The sequence below is a fragment of the Chiloscyllium plagiosum genome, unplaced genomic scaffold (genome assembly GCF_037043375.1).
Source record: "Chiloscyllium plagiosum isolate Xiang-an unplaced genomic scaffold, Cpla_swu_hap1 HiC_scaffold_23, whole genome shotgun sequence".
NCBI classification, from domain to species: domain Eukaryota; kingdom Metazoa; phylum Chordata; class Chondrichthyes; order Orectolobiformes; family Hemiscylliidae; genus Chiloscyllium; species Chiloscyllium plagiosum.
In genome coordinates this window covers 51,216,434-51,229,902 of record NW_028270161.1, presented here as the reverse complement: position 1 = coordinate 51,229,902, position 13,469 = coordinate 51,216,434, and the positions used below count along the sequence as shown (strand labels likewise).

General features: G+C 42.5%; 1 protein-coding gene across 16 annotated transcripts in view; it reads right to left on the bottom strand.

Annotated features, from left to right (window-relative positions):
- plekha5 (pleckstrin homology domain containing A5) overlaps positions 1-13,469 on the bottom strand; it is a 360,346-nt gene that overhangs the window by 106,343 nt on the left and 240,534 nt on the right. For 15 of the 16 annotated variants that reach the window (XM_087999672.1, XM_043713467.2, XM_043713466.2 and 12 more), the window contains one exon: positions 123-249. The exons of the other annotated variant lie outside the window; for it this stretch is intronic. In XM_087999672.1, the coding sequence (XP_087855798.1) occupies positions 123-249 (127 nt within the window). The remainder of the gene's footprint in view (positions 1-122; positions 250-13,469) is intronic. 16 annotated transcript variants of the gene reach the window in all.

Here is a 13,469-nt window from a genome sequence, read left to right as displayed (position 1 = left end):
GACAACAGTGCTACACGTTTTGTACAATTACTGCTTTCTATTTGAAAACCAAATTAGAAATGTCACAAATTAATGGGTATTAGATTTCTGTTATAGTTACATTGAAAAGAGACAATACTTACCCTGCCTGCAGGACTCACTGGAAGCAATGCCATTTCCGATGCCATTGTGTAGGTTGAAACTTCACTCACCATGCTCACTGGTCGGTCTTTTTTCTCTTGTGATGCCATTGCTGCAGCAGTCCTGAAACTGTAAATGGGGTATAGTGAAAGCACACAGCCTACTCTGTACCAGGACAGCTATAAATAGAAAACGATCCCTTGCTGTTTCTCCAACCACGTCCTATTTTCTGGCTGCCTTACTGGAACACGGAATGTATTTCCAATAAGTAGTCAGGCTCTAATACATGTGAAAATATGTTAAGCAGATTGCGATTTCAGCCAGCTGCCTGGAGAGGTTTCTAGAGATCTTTACCAAACAAATATAAAACACAACACTTTGTCACTATATATTTTTCTTCTTCATCTTAAACAACTGCATTCAAAGTAAAAAGAATGTCAATGATGTAGAAGTCTGCCTTTTTTTTGAAAAGGTGAAGTAATTACATGGTAGATTAAATTTTAATATCTATTGCTATCCAAATAACATTTAACTAGATTTCCTTAGTATATGTGTAGGCACACATAAAATAGGCCCACTTCATTCTTTAAAAAATGTACTGTTCAAAGCTTGAAATGGTACCAAATGTTTAGCTAGATATTTAGCTATACAGTTGTTAAAAATAAACACGAAATAAACTAGACCTTTGCATATTTTACACGAGTGAAAATTCTTCTGAAATTCATCAACTAGATTAATTTATTACCCAAAGGGCTCCAAGCCATCTCAACACTACTTGAGACACAAACATGACAGGCTGAATATTACCTTTATTTGGGCTATGTGTCAAGTGTCAATTTTACAGAGGGTTTCCTGCTGCAAGGTTGCATGAGATCACTCTTGTGATACCTTACCAAATTAACCACCCTATGCCTATGGCACTCTTAGATTCTCGCCCTATTCTACCTCTCACCATTCCTGAAACAACAATGCCTAGACCAGGTTATCCCAGAATGGACTGGCATCCCTGATACTGGTGCCATCTTTAAAAATCATCAAGCGCCCAATGAAGCACTGCTAGCTCAAAGTTTCTCTGCAAGGTTTTTGACATTTGTCTGAGACATGGCAGTGAAGGAAAAATTGATGTCCAATTTTGTAGGCAGGAACCTGAGGACCTGGTGGATGGGGTGGTGCAGAGGTGGGGCATCTTCTTCCCACAGCACAAACAATAGCAGTCAATGTCAGCCTAGTCAGAAGTTGCCACCTGGGTCAGTACAGTATTAGTTACCTGGAGGAATGTCTGGCAATGTAGGAAGGAGGCTAATTACTCTCCTGCACCAATGTAAGTGTCACCATCACTCCAATGCTTAACCATTTCTGCGACTGTGGCTCAAACTCTACTACTTTCACTGTTGTCTGCAATGTCTTCCCTCACTCACCCTTACCTCGACACAAATTGTCTGCAAACTGCGTACATACCCACTGACTCAAACACCTCTCCACATGCACCAAAATTAACAGTTGTGCCTCCTGCTTTCATCTCACTTAATACTGGCAGCTTTCCCATTCCAGGAGGAATATTGCCACAAGAGGGGCCAAAGAGTCAAGGCAGGTGGTGACCTGCTCAATATTCAGCTTCCCAACATTATGTGCAGAGTATTCTGGCTGTGGCCATCCAGAGTGGCTGAGTGACCATATATAAGCTCCTCCGGTGGTATCAGAGGCTACGCTTGACTTATTGCTGTGGAACGCCTGACCAAAGGCCATTTCCCTTGACTAGACTAAGGACTGCTGACAATGACGACAAGCCTCCTTACTTTGTGCCTGTACTAAACAGCTAGCGCACACAGGAATACTGACAGCCTGGTATCTCTGGTTAAGGATCAAGTTGCAAAAAGGCAAGGCACCATGATGCTATGGAGGGATGCTGTGAGCATCCAGGAAGGCTCAAAGTAAGCAAACAGATCAGAAATGCAGCCTGATCCAGTCCAAGAGCTAGGGTGCGAGTTACAATGATATGCACCACTATACAATGATATAAGGTGCAACACTGAATTGCAGACATGGACTGGAAATGGATTGGAAATCTACCAGGAAGATTCTTAGAGGCTGGCACACAGAGTCATAGAGATGTACAGCATGGAAACAGACCCTTTGGTCCAACTCGTCCATGCCGAGCAGATATCCCAACCCAATCTAGTCTCACCTGGCCCATATCCCTCAAAACCTTTCCTATTCATACACCTATCCAGATGCAATTTAAATGTTGCAATTGTACCAGCTTCCACCACTTCCTCTGGCATCTCATTCCATACAAGCACCACCCTCTGCGTGAAAAAGCTGCCCCTTATGTCCCTTTTATATCTTTCCCCTTTCACCCTAAACCTATGCCTTCTAATTCTGGACTCCCTGACCCCACGGAAAAGACTTTGTCTATTTATCCTATCCATGCTCTTCATGATTTTATAAACCTCTATAAAGTCACCCCTCAGCCTTCGACATTCCAGGGAAAACAGACCCCGCCTATTCAGTCTCTCCCTACAGCTCAAATCCTCCAACCAGGGCAACATTCTTGTAAATCTTTTTGAACCCTTTCAAGTTTCACAACATCCTTCCGATATGAAGGAGACCAGAATTGCACGCAATATTCCAACAATGGCCTAACCAACATCCTGTATAGCTGCAACATGACCTCCCAACTCCTATACTCAATGCTCTGACCAGTAAAGGAAAGCATGCCAAATATCTTCTTCACTATCTTATCTACCTGCAACTCTACTTTCAAGGAGCTATGAACCTGCACTCCAATGTCTCTGTTCAGAAACACTCCCTCGGACCTTACCCTTAAGTGTATAAGTGTTTCATGCCAAGTATATGGAGTGTCCGTGGTCAATGCCACTGAACCATGCCCTGAAATGTTGGTGTCTTATGTCCAACCTGCAGGCCCTTTGGAGCTAGTGATAAACTGAAGACACCAGTTGCCTAATCTGACTTCTGTGTCAAGAATTATTGGCATCAAGGTGGCTTGCAGCAGATTGTAGGAGAGTAAGCTGCATATTAATGAAGTGAAATATGCAGTTAATGAAGTTGTTAACAAGCAACAATACTCCTTGATAGACAATTTGTCACTGCCTAGAAAGAATTTCACCTCAAGGTTTGGTATTCGTTAAAAGATGCAGCAAGTTGCTCCTGACATGGAGATAGACCTCACCGGAGGTCGAGCACAATTCTACCACATTTCCCACCAAAGCCCCATGTCCTATAAGATGCTCCAATCATGCTCTGAGATCTATACAATATCTATACAAATGAATGGGATCTACATCTTCAAAGCCAAGCTACTGAAATAATTTGCAACTGATTTATCAACTCTATTTTGGATAAATTAATGAAATATGGACAAAAAGCACGGTTTTCTCTTCCACAATTTTCCCTCATCAATAAATTTGGATGCATTGTGCAAATAGAGTTAAGAAAAATATAGTTGTACACACCTACCAAAAGTATTATCATGTTTTTGAATAACTTCAGTGTATCAAAAAATATGGAAGCCTTCGCTGAAGTGAAATGTTATAGGAGGAGTAGGGGAGCAATGAAGAAGAATGCTGGAACCTCACTTAGAATGGTTAAGAATTTTGCATTGTCAGCAATTATTAAAAGGTCCACAACGACTCTTCCAGCTTTAGCAGAATCTATGAAAATTTGAGGGAGAGGTCGGATGAGAAGAACAGAAATCGAGAAATGAATTATAATATTTAATGATCCATTAAATCAGCCTTTTCACTCGTTTGTTACAACTTGCATCTTAATTAAACAAAGGAAGAATCAAAGCAAAAAGTAAAGTGAGACAAATAAGTGTAAAAATATTATGGCAAGTTAAAGCTAAATTAATTCTAAAAGCATGACAGTTTCCTTTGAAATATTTTGCACTAAGAATATTACTTAATTTGAATCATTCCAATTACAACAGATAATAGACTAGATAATTCATCACTTCACACGCTTCCAAGACATGTTATTAATCAGAGGTGTAGTCGTATTCAAACACACAGATTTCATAATCTGCTTTAGCTCTCCCTCTACCATCACCATCAAGCCATGTGATCAACACTAAAAGGTAGTGCAGGAGAACATGCCAGAAACGGCATCAAGCTTAGTTAAGAACTGAGGTGACGATCTAGCGAAGCTATAAGATTACATGCTGGACAGCAGAAGTGTTACAATACAGGCTTAGAGGAACATCACAACCAACAGATTATATGAAAGCTGTGAAGTCCATTTTGCGGTCATGAATTATGGACACACAAACAATCAACTAGAAGAGAAGGCTTCACAGACCCCAATCTTCATTGATGTTACAGCCCAATATGTCAGTGCAAAAAAACTCACAATATTTAAAAATATCTTTACCATGAAGTGTCAAGTGACCAATCCTCGCCTTACACCAAGATTCTCAGTGTCATCACAGATGCCAGTCTTCAGTCAATTCAATTCAATTTTATATCAGATATTGTTAAATGGACTAGATACAGCGAAGACTATTCTGACAAAATTTCAGCTCAAACACTAAACACTTGTCAATCTCTTCAAGCTGAGTCAAGTTGTTCCACTACAGCAACAAAATATAGATAGTTATTCAACCATGTGGGAAATTTCCCAGCTATATCCAGTGCACAAAAAGGTGGGATCAGTCCAATCCACCCACATCTATATTCACAATCTACCCTCAATGATCAGCCAAGTGATGGAAGATTTCATTGATGATGCTATCCGGCAACCCTGGCTTTCCAGTACTCAGTTTGAGTCCCTCCCAGGTTCACTTAGTTTCAAACTTCAGTAAACAGTCTTGGTCCAAAAACAAAGAGCTGAAGTGAAGAGGTGAGGGGAGATCAACGCATAATTTGACTTTATATGGTAGCAAGAAGCCTTATTAAAATTGAAGTCTGCAGTACGCTTGATCAGATGGGCCAATGGGCCAAGGAATGGCAGATGGAGTTTAATTCAAATAAATGTGAGGTGTTGCATGATGGTAAGGTGAACAGGGTAGGACTGATAGTGGTTGCATCGAACAAAATGACCCAGGGGTGCAGGTGCATAGTTTTTTTGAAAGTGGAGTCACAGGTAGACAGGGTGATGAAGGTGGTGTTTGGCATGCTCATCTTCGCTGGTCAGTGCACTGAGTATAGGAGTTGGAATGTCATATTGCAGCTGTAAAGGACATTGGTGAGGCACTTTTAGAATACTGTCTCAATTCTGGTCTCCCTACTATAGGAAAGATGTTGTTAAACTTTGAAAGGGTTCAGAAAAGATTTACAAGGATATTGCCAGGATTACAGGGTCTGAGATAGCGTGGCAGGCTGAATTAGTTTGGGCTTTTTTCACCTGGAGTTTTAGAGACTGAGGGGTGACCTTACAGAGGTTTATAAAATCATGAGGGGCATAGATAGGGTGAATAGCCAAGGTCTTTATTCCCAGGTAGGGAAGTCCACATTTTTGTACACTACATTCGTTTTGCTCATGTTGGGTATCGGGTCCTTCGTTCTGGTGAGTTGTTGTCTGAGCGTGGCTGTTGGTTTGTGTGCCGTTATGAGTCCTAGGGGTCGGAGTAGTCTGGCTGTCAATTCCGAGATGCTCCTGATGTATGGTAGTGTGGCTAGTCCTTTTGGTTGTGGTATGTCCTCGTTCTGTGGTCTTTCTCTTAGGCATCTGTTGATGAAGTTGCGCGGGTATCCGTTTTTGGCGAATACCTTGTATAGGTGTTCCTCTTCTTCTTTTTGCAGTTCTGGTGTACTGCAGTGTGTTGTGGCCCTTCTGAATAGTGTCCTGATGCAGCTTCGTTTGTGTGTGTTGGGGTGGTTACTTTCATAGTTTAGGACTTGGTCTGTGTGTGTGGCTTTCCTGTATACCCTTGTAATGAACTGCAAAAAGGTATTCGCCAAAAACTGACAACAGGAAGCGGCAGGGACAGACCACGATAAACACCAGAGGAAACATCAAAGAAGCGCTTTGCAGGAGGCTCCCAAGCACTGATGATGTCGCCTAGCCAGGGGACGAAACGTTTGCAACATAAACTTAAAATATAAGGCATAACTATTAATTTAACCTGGGGCAGTATTTTGTCGAGGAATAAGAGAGTGTTATTTTCTGGGTCTGAAGATTGTGAAGGAGCAAAAATGGCCTTTAGTAGAGTGATATGTGCTTCTTGTTAGATGTGGGAGTTTAAAGAGAGTTGAAGGGTTACTGCGGATTATATCTGCAATAAACGCTGTTGGTTGCAAATCTTATCATATGGAATGGATCTGTTGGAGAGACAGTAAGAAGCAATGAGGAATGTGCAACAACAACAGTATGAGATGGATGGCAGTTACAGGAAAGGGAGAAAAGTCTCAGATAGTCACATTGATGGGTTAACTCCAGGAAAGTTAAGAGAGATAGGCAGCTAGTGCAGGAGCCTATTGTGGCTATACCCATTTCAAACAAGTATGCTGTTTTGGAAAATGTAGGGGGTGAAGGATTCTCAGGGGAATGTAGCACAAATATCTAAGTTTCTAGTATTGAGACTGGCTCTAATACAGTGAGGGGTATGTCGGGTTCCAAGAGGTCAATTGTGTTAGGGGACTCTCTAGTCCAAGATACAGACAGACGTTTCTGTGGCCAGCAGCGAAAAATCAGAATGGTGTGTTGCTTCCCTGGCGCCAAGATCAAGGATGTCTCAGAGAGGGTGCAGAATGTTCTCACGGGGGAGAGGGGCCAGCAAGAGGTCATTGTCCACATTGGAACCAACAACATAGGAAGGGAAAAGGTTGAGAACAGAAAGGAGTCAAACAGTCAGGGCAGGTAGAGACAAGGTAGGACTAATTAATTAAACTGCATTTATTTCAATGCAAGGATCCTAACAGGGAAGGCAGATGAACTCAGGGCATGGTTAGGAACATGGGACTGGGATATCATAGCCATTACAGAAACATGGCTCAAGGATGGGCAGGGCTGGCAGCTTAATGTCCCAGGATACAAATGCTACAGGAAGGACAGACAGGGAGGCAAGAGAAGAGGGGGAGTGGCATTTTTTTATAAGGGATAGCAATACAGCTGCGCTGAGGGAGGATATTCCCAGAAATACAATAGACAATAGGTGCAGGAGTAGGCCATTCTGCCCTTCAAGCCTGCACCACCATTCAATATGATCATGGCTGATCATCCTTAATCAGTATCCTGTTCCTGCCTTATCTCCATAACCCTTGATTCCACTATCCTTGAGAGCTCTATCCAACTCTTTCTTAAATGAATCCAGAGACTGGGCCTCCACTGCCCTCTGGGGCAGAGCATTCCATACAGCCAACACTCTCTGGGTGAAGATGTTTCTCCTCATCTCTGTCCTAAATGGTCTACGCCATATTTTTAAGCTGTGTCCTCTGGTTCGACACTCACCCATCAGCGGAAACATGTTTCCTGCCTCCAGAGTGCCCAATCCTTTAATAATCTTATATGTCTCAATCAGATCCCCTCTCAGTCTTCTAAACTCAAGAGTATACAAGCCCAGTCGCTCCAGTCTTTCAGTGTAGGGTAGTCCCGCCATTCCAGGAATTGACCTCGTGAACCTACGCTGCACTCCCTCAATAGCCATACAGGGAAGTTATTTGGGTGGAACTGAGAAATAAGAAAGGGATGATCACCTTATTGGGACTGTATTATAAACCCCTTAATAGTCAGAGGGAAATTGAGAAATAAACTTGTAAGGAGATCTCATCAATCTGTCAGAATAATAGGATGGTTATGATAGGGGATTTTAACTCTCCAAACATCGACTGGAACTGCCACACTGTTAAGAGTTTAGATGGAAAGGAATTTGTTAAGTGTGTACAAGAAAATTTTCTAATTCAGTATGTGGATGTACTAGAGAAGGTGCAAAACTTGACCTACTCTTGGGAAATAAGGCATGGCAGGTGACTGAGGTGTCGGTGGGGGAGCCCTTTGAGGCCAGCAACCATAATTCTAATAGATTTAAAATAATAAAGGGAAAGGATAAACCAGACCTTAAAATTGAAGTTCTAAATTGGAGAAAGGCCAATTTTGATGGTATTAGACAAGAACTTTCGAAAGCTGATTGGGGCAGATGTTCACAGGTAAAGGGACGGCTGGAAAATGGGAAGCCTTCAGAAATGAGATAACGAGAGTCCAAAGAAAGTATATTCCCGTCGGGGTGAAAGGAAAGGCTGGTCGGTATAGGGAATGCTGGATGACTAAAGAAATTGAGGGTTTGGTTAAGAAAAAGGAAGCATATGTAAGGTATAGACAAGATAGATCAAGTGAATCCTTAAGAGTAGAAAGGAAGTAGGAGTATACTTAAGAAGGAAATCAGGAGGGCAAAAAGGGGACATGAGATAGCTTTAGCAAATACAGTTAAGGAGAATCCAAAGGGTTTTTACAAATACATTAAGGACAAAAGGATAATTATGGAGAGAATAGGGCTCCTCAAAGATCAGAAAGGCGGCCTTTGTGTGGAGCCACTGAAAATGGGGGAGATACTAAATGAGTATTTTGCATCGGTATTTATTGTGGAAAAGAATACGGAAGATATAGAAAGTAGCAAAATAGATGGTGACACCTTGCAAAATGTCCATATTACAGAGGAGGAAGTGCTGGATGTCTTGAAATGCATAAAGGTGAATAAATCCCCAGGACCTGATCAGGTGGACCCGAGAACTCTGCGGGAAGTGAGAGAAGTGATTGCTGAGGTATTTGCATTCTCGATAGTCACAGGTGAGGTGCCGGAAGACTGGAGGGTGGCTAACGTGGTGCCACTCTTTAACAAGGGTAGTAAGAACAAGCCAGGGAACTATAGACCAGTGAGCCTGACGTCGGTGGTGGGAAGTTTTGGAGGGAATCCTGAGGGACAGGATGTACATGTATTTGGAAAGGCAAGGACTGATTAGGGATAGTCAACATGGCTTTGTGCGTGGGAAATCATGTCTCACAAACTTGATTGAGTTTTTTGAAGTAACAAAGAGGATTGATGAGGACAGAGCAGTAGATGTGATCTATATGGACTTCAGTAAGGCGTTCAACAAGGTTCTCCATGGGAGACTGATTAGCAAGGTTAGATCTTTCAGAATATAGCCATTTGGATACAGAACTGGCTCAAAGATAGAAGACAGAGGGTGGTTATGGAGGGTTGTTTTTCAGACTGGAAATCTGTAACCAGTGGAGTGCCACAAGGGATGGTGCTGGGTCCTCTACTTTTTGTCATTTACATAAATGATTTGGATGCGAGCATAAGAGATACAGTTAGTAACTTTGCAGCTGACACCAAAATTGGAGGTGTTGTGGACAGCAAAGAGAGTTACCTTAGATTACAACAGGATCTTGATCAGATGGGCCAATGTGCAGAGAAGTGGCAGATGGAGTTTAATTGAGATAAATGCAAGGTGCTGCATTTTGGGAAAGCAAATCTTAGCAGGACTTATACACTTAATGGTAAGGTCTCAGGGAGTGTTGCTGAACAAAGAGACCTTGGAATGCAGGTTCATAGCTCCTTGAAAGTGGAGTCGCAGGTAGATAGGATAGTGAAGGCGGCATTTGGTATGCTTTCCTTTATTGGTCAGAGTATTGAGTACAGGAGTTGGGAGGTCATGTTGCGGCTGTACAGGACATTGGTTTGGCCACTGTTGGAATATTGTGGGCAAATCTGATCTTCAGAAGGACATTATGAAACATGAAAGAGTTTACAAGGATGTTGCCAGGGTTGGAGGATTTGAACTATAAGGAGAGGCTGAACAGGCTGGGGCTGTTTTCCCTGGAGCGTCGGAGGCTGAGGGGTGACCTTATAGAGGTTTACAAAATTATGAGGGGCATGGATATGGTACATAGGCAAAGTCTTTTCCCTGGGGTCAGGAAGCCCAGAATAGAGGGCATAGGTTTAGGGTGAAAGGGGAAAGATATAAAAGGGACCTAAGGGGCAACGTTTTCACACAGAGGGTGGTACGTGTATGGAATGAGCTGCCAGAGGAAGTGGTAGAGGTTGTTACAATTGCAACATTTAAGAGGTACTTGCATGGGTATATGAACAGGAAGGGTTTGGAGGGATATTAGCCAGGTGCTGGCAGGTGGGTCTCGATTGGGTTGGGATATCTGGTTGGCATTGACGGGTTGGACCGAAGGGTCTGTTTCCATGCTGTACATCTCTATTACTCAACGGTCAATGTAGATGAGATGGACTAAAGGGTCAATTTCCGTACTGTTTAACTCTATGACTCTATTTACTGGGAAAACTGTTTGGACATATATTAAGCACAAAGGAAGATGCTTATAGTTCTTGTTTACCAATCATCTCAGTGTTGGAATATTGCGTGCAATTGTGGTCTCCTTCCTATCGGAAAGATGTTGCAAAACTTGAAAGGGCTCCGAAAAGATTTACAAGCATGTTGCCAGGGTTGGAGGATTTGAGCTATAGGGAGATGCTGAACAGACTGGGGCTGTTTTCCCTGGAGCGTTGGAGGCTGAGGGGTGACCTTATAGAGCTTTACAAAATTATGAGGGGCATGGATAGGATAAATAGACAAAGTCTTTTCCCTGGGATCAGGGAGTCCAGAACTAGAGGGCATAGGTTTAGGGTGAGAGGAGAAAGATATAAAAGGGACCACGCAGAGGGTAGCCCGTGTATGGAATGAGCTGCCAGAGGATGTGGTGGAGGCTGGTACAATTGCAACATTTAAGAGGCATTTTGATGGGTATATGAATAGGAAGGGTTTGGAGGGTTATGGGCCGGGTGCTGGCAAGTGGACTAGATTGGGTTGGGATATCTGGTCGGTGTGGACAGGTTGGAGCGAAGGGTCTGTTTCTATGCTGTACATCTCTATGACTCTAAGAAAGAATTTAACCACGCTTCCTTGATGTTCAACGAAATTACCTTTGCTGAAACCCCACTACCACACTTTTTTTTGAGGGGCTGATGTTATATCAGATACTAAATGAGTACATGATACTAAAAGAGTACAACAGTAGCGAGATTATGCTGCATTTGAATGGGACATTGGGGATCGTACATTAACTAATTCGGATTGTATTGAAGAGACCACAGAAAAGGTTTACAAGCTTAGTTTCAGGGATAGGAAACCTAAGTTATAAGGTTAGATTGAGATACTGGGATTGTTTTCCTTCTTGCATGGAAAGTACAGGGGATATTTCCTGGAAGTTTTCAAAATCAAGAGTGGTCTGGACAGAATAGATAGGCAGAAACTGATTCTGTTGATGGAAGGTTGAGAACCAGACAGCCCAATTTTGAAGAATTTTGGAACAGGAGAGGTTGTACAAGCTAGGACCTTTTTATTGGGAGCATAGGAGACTGGGGGGGGGGGGGGGGGGATCTTACAGAAGTGTATAAAATCATGAGGGGCACGGATATGTAATGTTAAAAGATTAAATTGGAATATCTCTCTGGACATTACTGTAATTTAAGGATTAAACTGCACTGACTGAACATTCTGGAAGTGAGTGGGGACGACATTCATGCAAGAATGCGGACAACTCCCATCCCACTTAGACAGTCATTTGCTACTACTCCCTCTACCATTGTCAAATTAAACTTTCATTCAACCTCTTCCATTCAGAAATGCTTTCACAGTCATTTCCCCAAAGCTAGGTATATCACACCTACATTGTCTTGGGGAATCACCAAATCAGGAAATCATTTGCGTAACGATTCCACAGGATTAGGGCATTTTACATTTACATTATCTCAGAGGATGATCTCATTCTACCATTGTACCTTGGGTAATATGTGACTGTGAGGGAGTGGCTGGGGTTGTCTTGAGTGGCATGTGACTATGGGGGAGTGGCTGGGGGTTGAGTGGCATGTGACTGAGAGGGAGTGGCCAGAGTATCTGAGCATTGCCAACTGACCTCTATAAAGGGGATGTGTTTATTTTATTCAGGGTTTCGTTGACTCCTCTTTGCACACCTGCGAAGTGGGTCAAAGTGGTCACCTAGCTTGTATCAGCTTTAATAAACTAACTGTTTGCATAAGTTAGTGTTTGCGAATTGTATCTCGTGTGTGAAACCTCAGGAAAAGAACCTAACAGATAGGGTGAATGCACTCAATCTTTTTCCCACAGTTGGGAAATCAAGGACTACAGGGCATCAGTTCAAGGTTAGAGGGCAAAGAATAAAAGCTACCTGAGGTGTAACTTTTTTTTACATAGAGGGTGGTACACCTATGGAATGAGCTAGCAGTGGAAGTGGTTGAGGCAGGTGCATTAACAACATTTAAAAGGCATTTGGATAAACACATGAACAGAAAAGGTTTAGAAGGATATGGGCCAGGTGCAGGCAAATGGAGTTGGCGTAGATGGACATTTTGGTTGGCATAGACTAATTTGGGCCAGAGGGTCTGTTGCTGTGCTGTAGGACTATATGACCCTATGATTCAATGTATAGGAAGCAAATGAGAGACAAGAAAAATCTTTTCCACACAGCAGGTAGTTTGAGCCTGGAATGCACTGCCTGGAAGTGTGATGGAGACAAATTCAGCTGGGGCATTCAAGAGGCATAATATGATGAACGTAAATAGAAATATTTTGGGGAAAAATGCAAGAAATTGGCAACAAGACAAAATGCTTTGAGACGGGTTAGCACTGCTGCCTCACAGCACCAGGGTCCCAGGTTCGATTCCAGCCTTGGGCGACTGTCTGTGTGGAGTTTGCACGTTCTCCCAGTTTCTGCATGGGTTTCCTCTGGTTGCTCCGGTTTCCTCCCACAGTCCAAAGATGTGCAGGTTTGGTGAATTGGCCATGCTAAATTGCCCGTAGTGTTAGGTACTTTGGTCGGAGGGAGGTGGGTCTGGGTGGGTTGCTCTTCGGAGGGTCGGTGTGGACTTGTTGGGTTGAAGGGCCTGTTTCCACACTGTAGGGAATCTAATCTAATCTAAAAACAAACCCGTGCAGACACGTTGGGTTGAACGGCCTACTTCTGAATCATAACAACTCAATGATTTGCCATAACCTTACCAAATGCTTCAGTAGGCTCAAGGATTGCCTACTCACATTTGTTCATGCATAGATTGGAAATTCACAAATATAATATTTCTATTCAAGAAGAAAGAGACAAAAAGAAAATAAACTGTGTCATTTAGCCTGACTTCTCCCGTAAGGAAAATGCTTCAATCCATTACTGAAGTTAAAGTAGAAAAGGATTTTTATTTCCTTAACTTGCAATCTTTTAAGATGTAACAAGCAGAATGAAGAAAGGAGAGCCAGTACCAGTCCAAAAGGTAAAGTAAGTGCTCATTGTGTTGGGGAAAACCTGTTAGCACAGATTCACAATTTGTTAGTCAGTTGGAAACAGTGAAGATAAATGGGTCTTTTTCAGTTGGCAAC